At 45.6% G+C, this 18,521-nt stretch overlaps 1 protein-coding gene across 1 annotated transcript; it reads left to right on the forward strand.

Annotated features, from left to right (window-relative positions):
* The first annotated feature begins 226 nt into the window (after nt 1-226).
* Nucleotides 227-17,436, forward strand: LOC129726970 (fatty acid synthase-like). The gene is made up of 6 exons (XM_055684294.1): nt 227-707; nt 775-2,739; nt 2,794-3,214; nt 13,056-15,203; nt 15,261-15,610; nt 15,664-17,436. The coding sequence occupies exons 1-6, from the start codon at nt 274-276 to the stop codon at nt 17,360-17,362; spliced, it is 7,017 nt and encodes a 2,338-aa protein (XP_055540269.1). The 5' UTR covers nt 227-273; the 3' UTR covers nt 17,363-17,436.
* Nucleotides 17,437-18,521: the final 1,085 nt, after the last annotated feature.

Consider the following 18,521-nt stretch of genomic DNA (forward strand, 5'->3'; position numbering starts at 1 on the left):
TGTTGACCGTGGTCAACGTCGGTGGTCGACCAGTGAATGACTGCCGTACGGAACCAGAGTGACCAGAGTCGATGACTTTGGCAGGCAGCGTGCCATGCACTCGACAATCCGACGCGGATCGGTGCATTTTAATTCGTGTGATTAATTCAATGCTAATTGACGAGACAGTTTTTTTATTCTCCGATATAAAATGGTAGCTCTTGCGATGCACACTGCCAGTCTCAGCTTTGTTCCGTTGCTGTCGAGGGAAAATACGCGTCTTAACTGATTACGATGGCTACCGCTGGTTTGGGGACGGCGAATCTTGCCGAGTGTACAGTGATTTCTGGAATATCCGGACGTTTCCCGCAGACGAACAATCTGTGGGAATTCGCGAGCAGCCTCTACGGAAAGGTGGATATGGTGGACGATAAGGAAACGCGTTGGAGACACACGATGCCGGAGATACCGCGACGTATTGGGAAGATTAATAATTTGGAAAAGTTTGATTGCCAGTTTTTTGACATTGATCGTGCACAGTGTAATACAATGGACTCTCAGATGCGTATGCTGTTAGAGCATACGTATGAAGCAATTCTCGATGCTGGTGTTAATCCGGAAACGCTCCGGGGTTCGCGTACGGGAGTGTTCATTGGCGTGTGTTTTTCGGAAACCGAAGCCCGAATGTTCTTCCAGACGTGCCCTCCCAAGGGCTACGCATTGACGGGGTATGTCGTTTGGTTTTTTATTGACCGTTGTTCAACTTCAACTGATGGTGTGATTTTGTTTTCGAAGGTGTGCTAAATCCCAGCTGGCGAACCGAATTTCGTACGTGTTTGACTTCCGTGGTCCATCACTTATCGTGGACACCGCTTGCAGTAGTTCGATGTACGCCCTCGATGTCGCCCGTCGGAGTATTCTTAGTGGGGAATGTGACGCAGCGATCGTGGCCGGCACTAATCTATGCCTGCATCCGTACATTTCGTATCAATTCGCGTTGCTCGGAGTGCTTGCCAAGGACGGTGTATGCCGTCCGTTCGATGTGAATGCTTCTGGATATACCCGATCGGAGGTCGTGTGTGCAGCTTTTCTACAGAAAGCTAAGGATGCAAATCGCGTTTACGCGCATATTCTACACTCTAAAACGAACTGTGATGGGTTCAAATCGGAAGGAATAACGTACCCTTCGGGTGTGATGCAGAAACATTTGCTGGAGGAATTCTATCAAGAAGTGTCCATCGATCCGGCAAGTATAGCGTACGTGGAGGCGCATAGTACGGGAACCGTTGTAGGTGATCCGGAAGAGTGTGATGCGATCGATAAGATATTCTGTACGAATCGTGACCGCCCGCTGCCGATAGGATCGGTTAAGTCCAACATTGGTCACTCGGAAGCTTCGGCTGGATTGGCATCGATTGCCAAGTGTGTTATCGCTCTGGAAAATCAGCTGATTCCGCCGAATATAAATCTGCAAACACCTCGAACGGATGTTGCATCATTGAGTAGTGGACGACTGCAGGTCGTCAGTGATCCACAACCTCTGGAGGGACCTCTGGTAGCAATAAACTCGTTCGGCTTCGGAGGTGCCAATGCTCACGCTGTAGTCCGTAGTAATTCTAAGGTGAAGTTCAACCACGGAATACCGGAAGATGATCTACCGCGGTTGGTCGTTTGGTCTGGTAGGGTTCGAGAAGCTATCGATGCCATGTTCGAATCTATTAAAGAACGTCCGCTGGATGGCGAGTTCATTGCGCTCCTGCAAAACATTCAAAGTAAAGCCATTCCCGGACACCGATATCGTGGCTTCGGAATCATACGTAAACGAGGAACTGAGCTGGCTAGTTTCGAGCTTACCAGGGTTGCCCGAATAAAGCTGGAATATTCGCCGCTGATTGTTGTGTTCCCCGGAGTGAACGTACGATGGCGAGAAGATCTGCTGGCATTTAGTCAATTCCCACTAGTTCAAGGTATGGTTGATAGGTGCCGAGCCATTTTGGAAACTTTTGGATACGATCTTTTCAAACGACCAACGAAAACGATGGATTTGCAGCAGTTGATTGTGGGTTCAACGGTTTTACAGTTAGCTTACGTAGATTTAATGACCGAGATTGGAGTGGAGTTTAGTGGCTACGGAGGTCACTCGGTTGGTCAATTTACCTGCGCCTATTTGGATAAGTGCTTAACCCTCGATCAAGTTCTAAGTTTGGCTCACAGCCACGGCGCAATCTTCGCGGAGTACAAAACGGAGATTAATTATAACGCTTTTCTGGAGTTAGGTGCCAAACGACCGGCACCACCTCTTTCCTTCGATGCGTTTATTCATGATCAGATCCATTCCAGATTCGGAGTTGTTGGTGGTCCATTGAATCCGACTTGCGCAGTCGTCGATCAGCTGAAGGCACGTGGCTATGTTGCTGAACATCTCCCGTTCGTTAGTTTCCTGTACGCTAGAGACTACGCAGATGAGATATCTGAGAAGCTAAAGAGAGCGCTTTGGAATGTTGTAAAGGAACCTATGACGCCGTCCCATCGATGGTTCAACGCTAGGGGGTCTTCAACCCTTGCCTTTACGTTGCCCCATGACTCCATTACTATTGTGAGCTTGTTGGAGAAAATTCCCGAACGCTGTCAGCTGCTGGAAGCGTTCGCCAAACAATCTCTGCAACCAATTCTACGTAGTTTAAAGCGAAGATCGGATTGCGTTCCGGTCGAACAGGGAGTGGACGATTTTGTGATGAGATTCCTATCGGTTCTGGGCCAGTAAGTGATTTAAACTCTTTTGAAAAGACGTGACATAATCGATTTATATTTCAGCCTGCACCTAGCAAAGCAAAATTTAGCCTTGCTCAGCTTGTATCCGGCGGTACAGTTCCCTGTTTCGCGTGCAACTTCCATGATTGCTCCGTTGGTCCGATGGGACCACCGGGATTCGTGGTGTGTTGTGCGCTATGATTGGGCCAGCATACGTAATTCGAACACTATGCACTACAAGGTTTCGCTGTCCGATCAAGATTTTGTGTACGTTGCGGGGCACTGCATCGATGGACGGATACTTTTCCCAGCAACCGGCTACCTAAGTTTGGTATGGGATCTGTTGGCCTATCTGGGACAACGTGAGATGACCGACTGTCCGGTGCAGTTCGACGATGTGAAATTTTTACGGGCAACTCCCGTGGCCAAGAATCAGGCGGTGGAACTGAGCGTTATGGTGCAGCAAAGCAGCGGTAGATTTGAGGTGAGGTTATGTTTTTTTAGTTAGTGAGCTTGTTTCTGAACGAATTGCATGATTTGTTTATGAATACTGTCCTCCATTTAATATCTATGATATCTGTTGTGACGGAACCGACCTACTAAATTGGTTTTCTTCCGAAGAAAGATTCACGTGCTACCTTTTGGTTTTGTAATGTTTATTCTCCTTCTTCTCGACCGAATCGATCTTCAACCGATTGCTGGATGACGCAAAAGGGAGTTGGTACATCTTCAGATACATCTTTAGTTGGTCTCCCCATCGGCCAGTGTTTAATGCTTTGCAATGCAAAGCGATTGGTTTGGCCTATTCCAGAACGGTGAGCGGCATCGATTCTCTATTTTGATCGTATGTGGAACACTCACCGAATCTCGGCAATCTTGCTAATGGATCGGCTTTATTTCCAGCTTCCCAGATACATAAACATTTTTTTATTTCAATGATTGGAGATACAATGCCCAACATTCAATCCTTGGACGCTGCTTTCGTTCAGAATCAAACACCACCTTAAGCGGTTCATGGTCGATCACCAACTTAAACTCCAAACTACGTGAATAGGAAAACAATCGCTCCGCAGCCAGAGTCTCGTTAAGCTTGCGATGGGCCCTTGCTTACATAGCAAACGGCCTTCTTTTTCCCATCCTTCCCCTGTAACAGTACTACCCCGATGCCAATTGGACTGGCTTCGACAATCAGGATCAGGATTATATCGTCATAAAAATATTAGTAACCCAGATTCTTGGGGTCCGTTAATTCCTACTGCATAGATTCGAAGGCCTGCATATGCTGTTGCTCCCATTTGAATCGATCATTTTTGTGCAACAGTTTTCTCAAAGGCGCAGTTAGAGTAGAAAGATTTGGTGTGAAGTTACCAAGATAGTTTATCAGTCCGAGGAAACTCCTCAGCTCTTTCACTGCTTCAGGATTACTACAACGTCGAATGGCATCCACCTTCTCTCCTGCTGTTCTGATCTCTTTGCTGCTTAACTGACATCCCATAAAAGTAACCTCTCTGCGTCCAAATTCACACTTCTTTTTATTGATCGTTATTCCGTATTCCTCTAGACGATCCAGCACAGCCTGCAGCTGATTCAATTATGTCTTGTCCGAGCAATTTTGCTAGCTATTTTGATTGCAATGGAAATGGGACACGAAGCTGAGTGTGCTGAATCGGTTCAACCCTGGGTCTACTTCGACAGTGACAACCACTCTTTTCACTTTACTGATCTGATCCGCACCAGACTTCACAGTAGAGATCGACGTATCAATCTTCAGTATACCAAGTGTAGTAGCTGCTCGCTTCCCAAAAAGGTTGGCGCCTGTCTCATTCACAACGTACACCTTGTCGCTGATAGAGGTCTTTTTGGTAACCGTATTCGCTGTCGTTTAAGAAATCTCCACATAAACGCTAATTACATTAGTTCTGGCTGATTGATTTCAGCAACCATCCATTCTAGCTGACTGTACCCACCTTGCCGGTCGCCTGTTGGTTACTACCGAGATTCATCGTTCGTCTCGTCGCCCTCGTTTCCTTCAGTTTCAGATTCGTCATCGGTCACGACTTGCCGTAGTTCCTTCTTGTGGCGCTTTAATCGAACCCCCTCCTTGCTCCTCCGTGCATTCGCATCTTCGAAAGTTCTAGCAATAACATTTCAGTTAATCTTTCATCCAAAATGTACACCATTAACGGCTTTTGATAAGATTCGAGATTTCGGACGGATATCAGGAACACGAAATTATAACGCATTACTAAGGAGAACAACAACAATATAAAAGAAGACTGGCTGCTGATGGCGCCAAAAACAAAACGTGAAACTTACAATTTACAGCAGGGATGGGTGTGAACACCTATGACTGAAATTGTCTTTTATCACCCCTGCTCAATCTCTGGGTTCTCTTCTCGCGCGCCAATCCCCTCCGGCGGCTGTGCACAGCGCCACAAATTCGGCCTCAGTAGAAGATAAAGCGACTGTTTGCTGCTCCCACGTTGTCCAAGCCACTGTACCTCCGAAGACTCGCAGAGTGTAGCCACTTATCGACCGCCGATCGTTGATGTCGTTTCCCTGAGAGAAAACCACCAACGCTACTTCGGCTTCGTCACCTTGGAACTCAAGACCGACATCAAGAGTGCATTTTACATAGCGAAGGATGCGCTTCAAGTAGTCCCACAACCCACCAGCTTACGGAAAGGTTTATCAGTTCTCTACATCTCAGCTCCTTTTTTCCGCTTTTGGTGGCACTCGAGGAAGAAGTTCACCTCTCCAAGATCCGACATGGCAAATTCTTTCTGGAAACAGCTCTTGATCACGGACGTTGCTTTCACATCATATCACGGTCATCCGATACATTCTCAGACTTCCCTGAAAGCCCCTAATTGCGATCACGTCTTCCGCTGCTTCTTTTGAATGGAACTGTCCGTTCATATTTTGCTTCATGATCCTGTGGGTACCACTAGTCTTATCGACGATAACATCTCTGGCGGCAATGACCTTGCCACCCTTCGGGTCCAAAACACTGAAGCTGTTGAAATGATACCCAAGGAAAACTCCCTTCCAAGCCTTCTTGTCTAGTTTCTTTCGGTGCGTTTGGCGTAAGCGGCAGTATGCAGGGCTTCCCTAGACTCTCATTCCCGAAACATTTGATTTAATACCTTCCCAAAGCTCATAGGGTGTCTTACCTTTGATGATCGCACTTGCCGGGCTCCTGTTCGCTAAACTATGCTGCAGTTTCCACCGCCTCACACCAAAACTTCTAATCCAATCCTCACGAAAACAGCTGACTTTATTCAAGAGTGGTCAATTACTAAGGTAAGAGTATTTAACAAGGTGTGGTACTGAGCTTAAAGGCACGCTAAGGTGAAACTACCCAAGTTAACATGTTACATCTTCCGTTTTTAGAATATTAATAGTATTCGAAATCATTAAGTTTCAAAGGTTTAACAATACGACCACAGCGAGTTGTGTGCTGTTGATTAGAAACCGGGTCTTCAGCTGGCGAGTAAATTTCCGAGTTGCTTCCTGTACTGATATCCTCACTCGATGCCGAGGTTAAAGTCAACTGTTCTTCCGACACAGGCAGATCCAGCTTTTCTTGGTTTTCGTTCTGCACTGTTTTGACTGGTCGTAAGTGATGAGTATTTCGTCTGAGTATAGTTTTTCCGTCGGTTACTGCATATAATCTGTCATGCTTTCACAATGCTTCCGGAACTCCGGAAATTACCTTAGGCTGCAAGCTTTCGTCTGTAGTGGGCAGGTTTGTACGAAGAAGTCTTCCCATGAGCCTTTCACTGGGTGCACGTATTCCGGAAGATATTGGCGTGTAACAGTGCAAGCTGCACGTCTGACTCATCTTCGGCACATTTCTTGAGAATCGTCTTGGCCGTTTGAACGTAGCGCTCAGCTAGTCCGTTGGCACGAGGAAAACACGGTCTTGATGTGTTATGGTCAAAGTCCCAGTTCTTCACGAACTCTTGGAATTCTCCGGACGAGTACTGCGGTCCATCATCCGACTCCAATACACGTGGAACACCATGAACTGCAAACCATGCCTTGTGTTTCGCTATTATGATTTGCGAAGACAACTCTGACAGCTCTTTAAAGTCAAAGAAACCCGAATAGCTATCCACGATTAAAATATAGTAGACCTTTAAAGTGGAATAGATCTGAAGCAACTCGCTGGAATGGCAAACTTGGAATTTCTTTCGGAACGATAGTCTGTTTCACATTGTCTCGTTGATGTTTCTGACAGATTCTACAGGCGTCGATCAGTTCCTGTATATCCGACCCCATGTTTATCCAAAACAGCGACTGTTTTGCTCGTTTTACGCAGCTGTGAGGCCAGGATGTCCAGTGTGGATAGCTGTCAGCAGCTTCTTTCGGAGTGATTGTGGTACTATTACCTAATTGGCCTTGAACACCATACCCTCGTTTACAGCGAGCTCGTCGCGGGATAACCAGTGTTTTCACAAAACCGGATTTACGTCATCCCGCTGGTCCAACCAACCAGTCATTATCGTTTAAGTCAATAGCTGCATCTCTTGATCCTTCGATACATGATCTCGTAGTTCGGAAGCTGCTCGTTTCAACATTTGCAGTATGATGTGGACCTCCAATTAATCTTCGAACTCTTCTTTTTGGTGAATCAAGAAGGACGGCTTAGTATGCCAGGAATAGGTATGTCCTTGCCTCTTACGTAGATGACCCGTGGTTTGTACTGCGCAACATCCAGCCTGATTCTCTTGAGCCTTGATGGTGCCCGGTCTAATGGTTTTTGGAAAATAGATTCTAGTGGTTTGTGATCACTTACAATAGTCAGTTCCTTACCGTATATGTACTGATAAAACTTTCGACACGCAAAATGGATCGCAGTTGCTTCTTTCTCTGTCTGTGTATAATTATATTTGGCTGGGCTTAACGACTTTCCCGCATACGCAACTGGTTTGCCACCTTGCAGCAAAACTGTTCCCATTGCTTTGGAGCTGTCATCTACCGACAACACAACAGGCGCGTTAACGTCGTAAAAGGCTAGAATGAGTGGAGAAATCATCATTTTTTTTTATTTTCAAAAATACGACCTGTTGCTCAACATTCCCTTGCCACCCAACATTTTTAGATAACAGCATTCGAAGTGGACTTGTAATCTCTGATATGTTTTTAACAAACTTACCGAGATATGTAATCATGCCAAGAGCTCTCTGTAGTTGCTGCTTACTAGTAGGTATTTGGAGGTTTCGAATTGCGTCGAGTTTCTCGTCATCCGCATTTAGCCCTTCGGCCGACAGAATATGTCCAAGCAATTCAACTGATGGCTGGTCAAACAGACACTTTTCCTGATTCAGCTTAAGACCCGCTGTAGTGATCCTCTTCAACACGATGTTGGTGATTTCATGTAGTTTATTCGAGTCCGGGGCATGGATCAATATATCATCCATCGAACATTCAACGCCACCAATATCCTCTATCAGCTGTTGCATGACGTTTTGAAATATCTCGGGGCCGACGCCAGGGCAAATGGAAGTCGCTCACAGCAGTATCGGCTCCATGTCGTCTCAAAAGTAAGATACTTTAATATACGGTCAGTCACTTTAAACTGCCAGAAACCCTTTTTTGCAATCTGAAAGGGTGATTTGAACAGAACCTTTAAGGCGTGCGGATATCTCTTCTACTGTGGTAAGTGGATGGTTCTGATTAACCCACGTTGGATCTATTCAGATTCTTAACTTTCCCCTCTTCAGGACGATCACCATGGCGTTGACGCAAGGGTTGCCTCGTGAATTTTCGCACCTAGTCTTTCCATACTAGCGAGTTCTTTTTTCTTCCCTGATGCTGTGGGGTACGTTTCTTGAGGGACGGACTTTCCATATCGGATTCCCAATCAAATCAATATCATACACGTAATTGCGCAGATATCCTAGGCCTTCATAGAGTCTTTTCTCGTTCACCTCAAAAGTATAAACCCCGGTTATCAGCTGAAGGGCGGTGCAGGTTTTACGGCCTAACACAGGCGTGACATCTTCCTTCACGACTTTAAAAGTAATGTGACTGGACCTAGCTTTGACTGTACATCTAGCTGAAATCTCACCGACGACCGGAATTTTCTGGCCATTGTATGTCACTAGGTTTCTTGTTATGGATGGCTCGATGATTTCCGGAATATCCTGCAGAAATTTCATAGGCAGTACGTTGCATTAGGCGCCAGTATCCAGCTACACCGACACATTTCTTCCTTGGACCTCGATAATTTCATACCAATCATCGTCCCCACCATTCTCTACGATATGTACATAAAACTTTTCTTCAGCATCAGACTCGTCACATTCACTCACTTGCTGTGCGTTTTCCCTCACATTTTCGTCGATTTTTTTCTTCATTTTGCACATACTTGCAAAATGACCCTTCAGCCTACAGGCATTGCACACTTTGTCAGGCCTCTGCCATGGTGAACGCCAACGCGAATGATGTGGCGAGAAGCTTGCCGTAGGTAAATAAACAGATCTCTTTACGGCTGTTCATTAACCTACGGCAATTCTCGCGCCCCATCGCTCGCGTTGGCGTTCAGCATGACAAGGGCCTCAAAGGCAGGGCAGTTACCCTTTTTGTGCTTCCTTCCACAGCGATTCTAGTTGATCACTTCTTTATTCCACACCTCCGGCTCGTCGGATCGTCTCCCCGACCTCAACTCTTACACTTTTTAGTTTTTGTACAACTCCCGCGTTTGCATCGATGTTAATTCGAAATTATGGCACAGCTCGATTGTTTTTTGGAGTGAAAGTTCATCGTCCAGTAACTGAGGCACTAGTTTAGTGAACCGCGTTCAAATGATCAACTTATCTTTTATAAGCGAATCATGTAAGACGCTAAAAGCGCACTTTTTCGCTTGCTCTCGGACGCGAGTTATAAACACATCGAAAGGTTCTTTTTTTTTTGCACGATTCTGTTAAAATGGTATCACTCGTATGTGATGCAAGACTTGGTTGTGACATACTCATTAAACTTTTGCACTATCACATTAATTTCATTTTCTTGCTCCACTGCGTCCAGTCCGAAAGTATCAAAAATACGTATACAATCGACTTCAATTGCACTTAGCAGCGTTGCTGCTTGCACTGCACTCGGCTTTGCGTCTAGATGCGCCGCGATCGAAAACCACTTGAACTGACGGTCCGCCACTGTTCCGCCATGTTGTCACTCAACACTAACGCTTTCGGTGGCTTTAGACATGCTATTGAAGCAGTAGCCTTAGCCCCAGACTCCGCCATTTTTCTTGTGACGGCAAACTACCCGATTCTATATGAAAAACAAAACTTTTCCAACCACCGTCGACGATTCACACGTTTGCGAGGGGAAATTCACTGTTCAGCATCTATTTTTGGCAATTCTCAACATCTTTCACGGTCAAATGTAGCAAAAACTTTTCCGTTTCTCGAAAGTCGCTTCTGACACCATGTAAGCTGTGTTAAAAGCTGACTTTATTCAAGAGTAGTCAATTACTAAGGTAAGAGTATATAACAAGGTGTGGCACTGAGCTCAAAGGCACGCTAAGGTGAAACTACTCAAGTTAACATGTTACATTTTCCTCCAGGGTTTTGTTAATGTGTGCATATAATGGTACACTGCATCTCTATACTCTTCTGTTAACAGTATTTATCGAACACGCTACTGCGGTACTCAACGCCATTGTCACACGCCAATTGCGAAATACCAACACCGAACTTGGCAGTAGCCATTGCTTCGTACTGTTTGAAATATTCAAACACTTCGTCCTTCGACCGTATGGTATAAACAATTGTGATTCTGTTCCTGACTTCCATCATGTCACGGGACCGCAAACGTCACTGTGTATAACCTCCAACACACGCGTAGCCCGTTTATCCAAACGTTCACCGAACGGCTTTCTTGTTTGCTTCGTATCGACACAAGATTCACAGATCGTTTCGGTTCTATTCCCATTCTTGCACTATTACAACCATTTCTCCATGTTCTTAGCCCTAATGTTCTCCAAGTTCTTTTCACTTAGATGGTTATAGCGCTGATGCCCGAGCTCATGTCATCTGAGGATCTTTCCACACGAATACAAGGCCGAACTATTCGCATTCTTCGAATAAAAACCCATTTCGTACTGGAGACCACAACGGACACCGCACGCGAGCACTTCTGAATCACGGAGAACTTTCACACCGCCGTTCTCAAACATAACCTTCATTTCGGCCATCTTAACTTTCCGGATCGAAAATTGATTACGCTAGCACAGATTTTTCAAAAAGTTTTCGGTCGTTAGCCATGTGTTCCGTGGCACCCGAGACGGCGAACCACTGAAGTCTACCATCTTCTTCATCGCAGCTGTCACTTGTCAGCGACCATTCTAGCGACGAAATACATACTTTTCTCCGTCACATTCGCACTGCTTTTGTTCTTAGTTTCCATTTGCGTTTTCTTCTCTGGGCAATTCACAACTATATGCTCAGGCTTGTGGCAAGCAAAGCACTTTTCTGTCTTCTTCGCACCTTTTCTGTGCTTTCCGGGAGAAGCAGCCGACTCACGTTCAGAGGTAACAACTTCCACATTCAATATCCTGCACTTGATCTCCTCGTTGAGGAGCCGGCATTTGACTAACTCGCGGGTCAAATCGTTTTCCGGCATCGTCTTGAGCGCCGTTACCACTGTCGCGTACGCTGGTTCCAAGGCACAGTATATCGATGTCTTCCATCACTGCCCCGGTAGCTTCGTATCATTAAAAAAAATTTCGCGAAATAAGAACCGATTTACACGACGCTTCTCCACCAGTTTTTCGTTTGCCTGACGAACGGCGTCAGTGTGCTCCTGTTTCACTTGCAGTTCCTCCACTTCCGCCATTCCGCTATGGATGCATTCAAGCAGCTCATGCCCTTCGAACACTACATAAATCCGGAACTTCCACGACGCTAAGTTCGAATCGTCAAACAACGGGAAGCGAACGATTTCCAGCTCCAGCTTCCACTTTCGTTAATGTAAACTCCCGACGCACGCGCAAACTGGGTCGATAACCTGATATTATTCAGGATTTCGGACGGACATCAGGAACACGAAGTTTATAACGCACAACTATTCAACGTGTTTATTCAAGAATGACTAAAAAGAACAATAACAAAGTAAAAGAAGACTGGCTGCTGATGGCACCAAAAACAACTCGTCAAACTTCCAGTTAACAGCAGGGCTGGACGTGAACACCTGTGACTAAAATTGTCTCTCATCATCTTTTAGAAGCCAATTAGCTGACAAAAAATCATTTTGATAGACTTGCGAGAGACTCTTTAATCGAACTCAGTAAGCCGGTATTCAGCATTCAAAGTCATGGCAATCTACACACTTAAAAAATTTCGCCGAATCTCGGCATTGTTTGTGCTTTGTACTTATCTTTATCTTGCTCGCCAGTAGGGCATTGAGCTAAACATCTAATTTAAAATTACGTCTAATGCCTATCCCTAAAACAAATAAAATATAGTATTCACACGATTTGAAACTACACTTTTTGAGTTCCAGCCACTTCCCCCAAACTGTACTACATTTTTTTCGGCTACCGGATTGTAAACACTTGTAATTTGCACAAATTTCAGCCAAACTTGTATCCGATTCCTGTTTGCTCACCCGTAACACGCATAAATTTGCACTAAGAAAAATGGCGGCAACTCGTTCATGAGAATGACAGCTGTATTGCCGAAACACGGCAACGAGTAAAATTTGTGCCGAGATACCAGTAATGTTTTTGCTGACCTCGGCATCAACAGTGTTTAACGACAAATTCGGCAAAAAATAGAGACGAGCTTCGTCAAGCTTAGTTTTTTGGACGAAGTCTCGGCAAAATGATCTGACAACTGTCGGCAACCGGCATTTTTTTGCTGAAATACCGGTTGAATCCAAAGTTGCCGAGTGAACTCGGATGTTTTTTTGCCGAGCTCGAGATCCAGTTTTAAGCGTGTATGTTGCGAGTTTATTTTAAATTGGATGAACTAGATACAGCTACACTGTAAAAAGTAAGGTAATAATCGAAGTTGGAACAATTCAAAAATGTACTTAGACAAATTGAGTCGAAATTCCAATAGAAAGACGAAAGTTTTGAAAAATGAATCCCTAACGTCATTAATATAAATTTGAGTTAAAATCAACACGAAAATTGAATCAGGGTTGTGACACTACTAAGAATAATCCAAATGGTGACAAAGGTGATAAAATCCACTCGAAAACACTCGAGAATTTGGAGTGAAAGTGATTGCCAGACAAGAAGAATAAGAATACCCATTTTTTAGACAATCTTTTCGAATATACATAATACACCCAATATGGTATTGTTACAGATTCTGGATGGCCACACTGCCGTAGTGACGGGCTACGCCCGGCAGTTGCCGGACACTTACGAAGACTTCTCAACCAAGGAAACTCCCTCCGTGGTACCAATTCTGAAGACACGCGATTTCTACAAAGAGCTGCGCCTTCGAGGTTACCACTACAGTAACTTGTTCAAGTCGGTCCTTGAGGCCCGCAGTGACGGCTCGGCGGCGAAAATCCAGTGGAAAGGTAACTGGATAGCGTTTCTAGACAGCATCCTACAGGTAGCGATTATAGCGGCCGACACGCGATCCCTGATGGTACCGACGGCGATCGGAAGCGCAACAATCTATCCAAAGTTTCACCTCTCGAAGATGCTGCGGAATGAAGAGGAGCAGGATTACTTCGTGTCTACAATGTGTAGTAAAACTAACTCGATGTCGTGTGGAGGCGTTCGAATTTCCGGACTCCGAGCAAACGTTGTCGGCAGGCGGAATCCTCCGGGTGTTCCGGTACTAGAAACGTACCGCTTTGTTCCCTATGTTCTTACGGAGAAAGTATCCACGCTAGAAGCTGTTCGAATGATCGTTCAACTTTCCATTGAGAATGCTCCAAGTCTTGCAATACATGCTACAGAAGTTTTCAAAGACGGAACAGACACTCTACTGCCATTGTTCGCGGAAGCTATGGCTGATCTTCCACTAATCCAACCGACACTGTCCTTACTAAGCCCCGTTGAGGTGGAAATTCCTAACGTGACGGTAAAGAATGAAAAACTAGTCAACCAAACTAACCAACAGTTCCTAATTAGTCACAACCGACTTGGGAATGCGGATTTTCTGCGAGATGCGTCGGCTAGCTTATCCGTTACCGGATACCTCGTGATCAGAGACACCATAAATCAACCAATCCAAGTGCCATCCCAGTTGAACCGGATTGCCAGCTTCGTAACAGAAGATGATCAGACAATTCTGCTGCTTCAACCGAAATCCACCACTGCGAAGGAATCACCTGCGGTTGTTCATGTTCAATCGCAGGACAGCTCATTTGACTGGCTCCAGGAGCTCAAGAGTGCCATAAAAATTCGACCTGTTCTACTGTACGCACAGAACGATTCAACATCAGGGATTATTGGCCTGGTAAACTGTATCAACAAGGAGCCAAAGTCGCACAGCATTCGCTGTGTCTTCATTGACGATCCACAGGCTCCACCATTTGCGTTAACCCATCCTTTCTACAAGGACCAGTTGAGTTTGGATTTAATAATCAACGTTTATCGAAATGGATCCTGGGGTAGCTATCGGCATGCCCTCATAGACAACAGCCGGGTGACCGTTCCGGTCGGTAATCACTGCTATGCTGATTGCTTCACCCGTGGCGACTTATCATCTTTGACGTGGTTCACAGGTTCCATGAACACTCGCCCCTTGAAGGGGGAGTTGATACGGGTAGTATACAGTGCTCTGAACTTCCGAGACGTTATGCTCGCTACGGGTCGGCTTTCTGCGGATGCGTTCCATGTCGATCGGCTGGAGCAGGAATGCCTACTCGGTAACGAGTATTCAGGGGTTTCCGTCAATGGAAGACGAGTCATGGGTGTGCTACCGAGTGGTGCGATGTCTACCCTGGTGGAGTGCGATCCCATGATGACGTGGACAATCCCGGACCACTGGAGTCTAGAGGACGCTGCAACGGTACCGGTAGTGTACGGAACGGTTTACACGGCACTGTTCATCTGCTGCCACATCCGGAAGGGTCGATCCATTCTAATTCACGCTGGCAGCGGAGGCGTCGGACTTGCAGCAATTCAAGTCTGTCTAGTTTACGGACTGGAGGTATTCACCACAGTGAGTACGGAGGAAAAGAGGAACTTCCTGCTCGAGCGCTATCCTCAGCTGGTGCCAGAGAATATCGGTAACTCGAGAGATACGTCTTTCGAGCAGATGGTAAAACAACGCACCAACGGTCGAGGCGTGGATTATGTGCTGAACTCGTTGGCGGACGAGAAACTGCAGGCTTCGTTCCGTTGTTTGGGTAAGAATGGACACTTTTTGGAAATCGGCAAGTACGATATGGCAAACGATTCGCAGCTTGCCATGCAGCTGTTCCAGAAAGGGCTGACATTCACTGCGGTGATGTTGGATGCGATGTTTAAGGGAACTGATGCAGAGAAGCAGGTTTGTATTTATCTTACTCCGTAAGATGTTTTAAAACTCTTCGATTTTTCTATACAGAGGCTACATGACCTACTGACGGCGGACATCAACAGTGGCGTGATAAGACCGTTGAACACAACCGTCTATCCGGCGGTGGAGATCGAAAAGGCATTCCGCTTTCTGGCCGGTGGAAAGCACATCGGTAAAATCTTGCTTCAAATTCGGGAGAACGAAACCGACGAGAAAACCATTCCAATCCCGTACATTCCGAGGTTGTACTGCGATCCGGCATACTCCTACCTGATCGTTGGCGGTTTGGGTGGTTTCGGTCTGGAACTGGCCGATTGGTTGATACTTCGCGGTTGTCGCAAGCTGGTGTTCAGTTCTAGTCGGGGTGTTACGAAACCCTACCAGGAGTATCGAATCAGGTAAGTTGGAGTGTTCAACACTAGAGAAAAATAATCCTTAATTTCTATTCTAGACTCTGGAGCAAGTATGGGGTGCAAATCGTAGTAAACACTGCCGACGTCAGTACACCCCAGGGTTGCCAAGAGTTGCTCCGCGTAGCATCCGAATTGGGTCCAGTAGTAGCCATCTTCAACTTGGCCGTGCAACTGCGCGATTGTCTGCTGGAAAACCAAACGGTGGAGAAATTTGTCGAATGTTTTGCCCCAAAAGCGACCGCTACACAGTACCTAGACGAACTGAGCCGTCAGCTCTGTCCGGCGTTGAAGCATTTTGTGGTGTTCTCAAGCGTATCGTGTGGACGAGGAAATGCGGGTCAGTGTAACTACGGGATGGCCAACTCCATCATGGAGCGAATAGTAGAACAGCGTTGTGCTGATGGGTACCCGGGTAAAGCTATTCAGTGGGGGGCTATCGGAGAGGTTGGAATCGTTGCCGATATGGCGGAAGATCGATTGGATATGGAAATTGGAGGCACCCTGCAGCAACGGATATCGTCGTGTCTGCAGGAGCTGGATCGACTGTTGGACAATAAGGCACCGATTGTAGCTAGTATGGTTGTGGCGGAGAAGCGGCTTGGAGGAGGTGCTAAAAATCTGCTCGAAGCAGTGATGAATATCATGAGTATTCGGGATCTGAAGTCCGTTTCCATGGAAAGTACGCTGGCCGATATTGGCATGGACTCTCTGATGGCAGTTGAAATCAAACAAGTGTTGGAGAGAGATTTTGATTTGGTCCTGTCTCCTCAGGAGTTGCGAACTTTAACTTTCATGAAACTTCAAAAGCTAGCGGACGAAAGAAAGCTTCAAAACGAGGCGTCCGCTGAAAGTGGTGAAACCAGAGTCTTCATCGGTATGGAAATGTTGCTTAGAAATTTGGGTGATGAGGAGTTTAGTTCGGAAACAGTGTACCAGCTGCCTTCCAGCTGCTCAGAGGGACGGCCGATTTTGATAATTCCCGGACTGGAAGGAGTTGCTGGAAATGTGTGGCGAAATATTGCTTCCGCCTTGGAAGCTCCAGTATTTGTTCTGCAAACATTGAATACAGCTGAACAAACTAGTGTGGCCGCGATCGTTGATCAAGTTATGTACGAACTTGATGAGAAAATTTTCAACGAGTTCAACGAATTTATGATCGTAGCTTATTCTTTCGGATCTTTCCTGGCGTTTGAAATTGCCGAAAGGTTGCAGCAGAGAAAGGCTCACGGCAAATTAATTTTGATTGATGGTGCGCCAAAGTTTTTGACCAGGATGTCTGTACTGGTGCTGGGGGAGAATCCTCCGGATGAGTTGATTCAGAAGAGTCTAATAGCGGGTATTGTAAGCAGCGTGGTTTCCAGCCAATCGACAGAGCATTTGCAGTCAATTATGGAAGCTCCAACCTTCCAGGGGCAGATTGAAAAAATGATTCAAGCGGGCAAAGATAAATCTGCTTATTCACCCGAGTACACGCGCAAAATGACGACCCTGCTGTTCAATCGTCTCAAGATGGTGTACGCCATGGATGCGGAGAAGAAACAACAATGGGTACTGGATATACCGATTATGCTGATACGGGCCTCGATGGCTTCAACGGTGGACATCGAGGAAGACTACGGCCTGGAAGCCAACACGACCGGGACGGTTATACTGAAGACTGTTGAAGGGAGCCACATGACGATGCTGGAGAATCAGACGCTGGTAGAAATAATAAACAGTGAAATTGGTGATGTATAACGATATAGAATATTGAAACATTAAGTGATAACCTTAAAGATTAGAAAAATATATACTTGTGATGACAGTACAAACATGCTATAATCACTTCTTGAAATTTAAAATTTGTCCATAACACGTCCATCATTTTTTTTTTGGTATACCATTTTCTTTTTCTTAAAAATACATATTTTCAAAGTAGGCCCTAATTCAAAAGAGTCTAAATACCTGTGAAAAAGTTATGTGTCCTCTTTAGGCGAAAGCAAATTCAAAGCTTCATTGCAACCAAAAAACACTCATATTTGAATTTGGAAATGCGTTTTTAGAATCAAACATCCTTTTTTTTAAATTAATTAAACTTTCTCAAAGAAACATGTTTCAATGTTTTCATCGTAAGTTCCGGAAGCATCTTTATTGTTCACCAATACTACCTATATCCATACCCAATGTCAACGTAAACTGTCTTACGTAGTTCTAGGTCAACCTCGTGGTTTTACACACAACCCTTCTGGTGTTTTACAACTCTGAAGTTCGTTTCTCACCTGTTTTAGTGCCCACAATAAATAGCAATAGGCTTGAGCCAATTTTCTTGTACTGCCAAATTTGTCGAGCTTGAGTGGTTTTACTGGTGAGGTTTCGTCTTGTGTGGGGTTAAGTGAAAATGAGAAAAGAATTATGATCCTCTTCAACCTTTCTGTAAGTCACAGATATAAAAAGGGCTACAATTTTTTGAACAGCAATCAGTCACTCGACAACTATTCTCAGTTCACATCTCAACTAAAACAGTTGAACAACAATCGAACAAACTGGGACTAATCTACAAAGGCTAGAGTACCAATAATTGTAATTAATTCTCTTCCCAGTTTATCGTTACAGCGGTCGCCCTGGTTGTTCTGGCTTTGGCCGCCCAAGCTCATCCGGCTGAAGTGACCCGCTACGGCCCGGCCTTGCCCGTCAGCAGCACCGTTTGGCCAGCTAACGGAGGCTTAGTACCGCCCGTCAACCCGGCCTGGGCTGGTTGGTTGGCCGGGCCAGTTAACGGCAGGAGCTGGGGGCACGGCGCTCCACTAGTGTTTAATGGACCGTGGAACAATGGGCTATGGAACAACGGATTGTGAAACAATGGACCGTGGAATAATGCACTGTGGAACAACGGACTGAGAAACAATAGATTGTGAAA

This window comes from Wyeomyia smithii, chromosome 3 (assembly GCF_029784165.1).
Source record: "Wyeomyia smithii strain HCP4-BCI-WySm-NY-G18 chromosome 3, ASM2978416v1, whole genome shotgun sequence".
Taxonomy (NCBI): domain Eukaryota; kingdom Metazoa; phylum Arthropoda; class Insecta; order Diptera; family Culicidae; genus Wyeomyia; species Wyeomyia smithii.

What these genes read in the sequence shown, in the direction of transcription:
- LOC129726970 (XM_055684294.1), top strand. Translation starts at nt 274, where the DNA reads ATGGCTACCGCTGGTTTGGGGACGGCGAATCTTGCCGAGTGTACAGTG. An exon ending in AAGGGCTACGCATTGACGGG is followed by an intron (nt 708 to 774) that starts GTATGTCGTTTG and finishes TTGTTTTCGAAG; the next exon opens with GTGTGCTAAATCCCAGCTGG. An exon ending in TACCAGGAGTATCGAATCAG is followed by an intron (nt 15,611 to 15,663) that starts GTAAGTTGGAGT and finishes TTTCTATTCTAG; the next exon opens with ACTCTGGAGCAAGTATGGGG.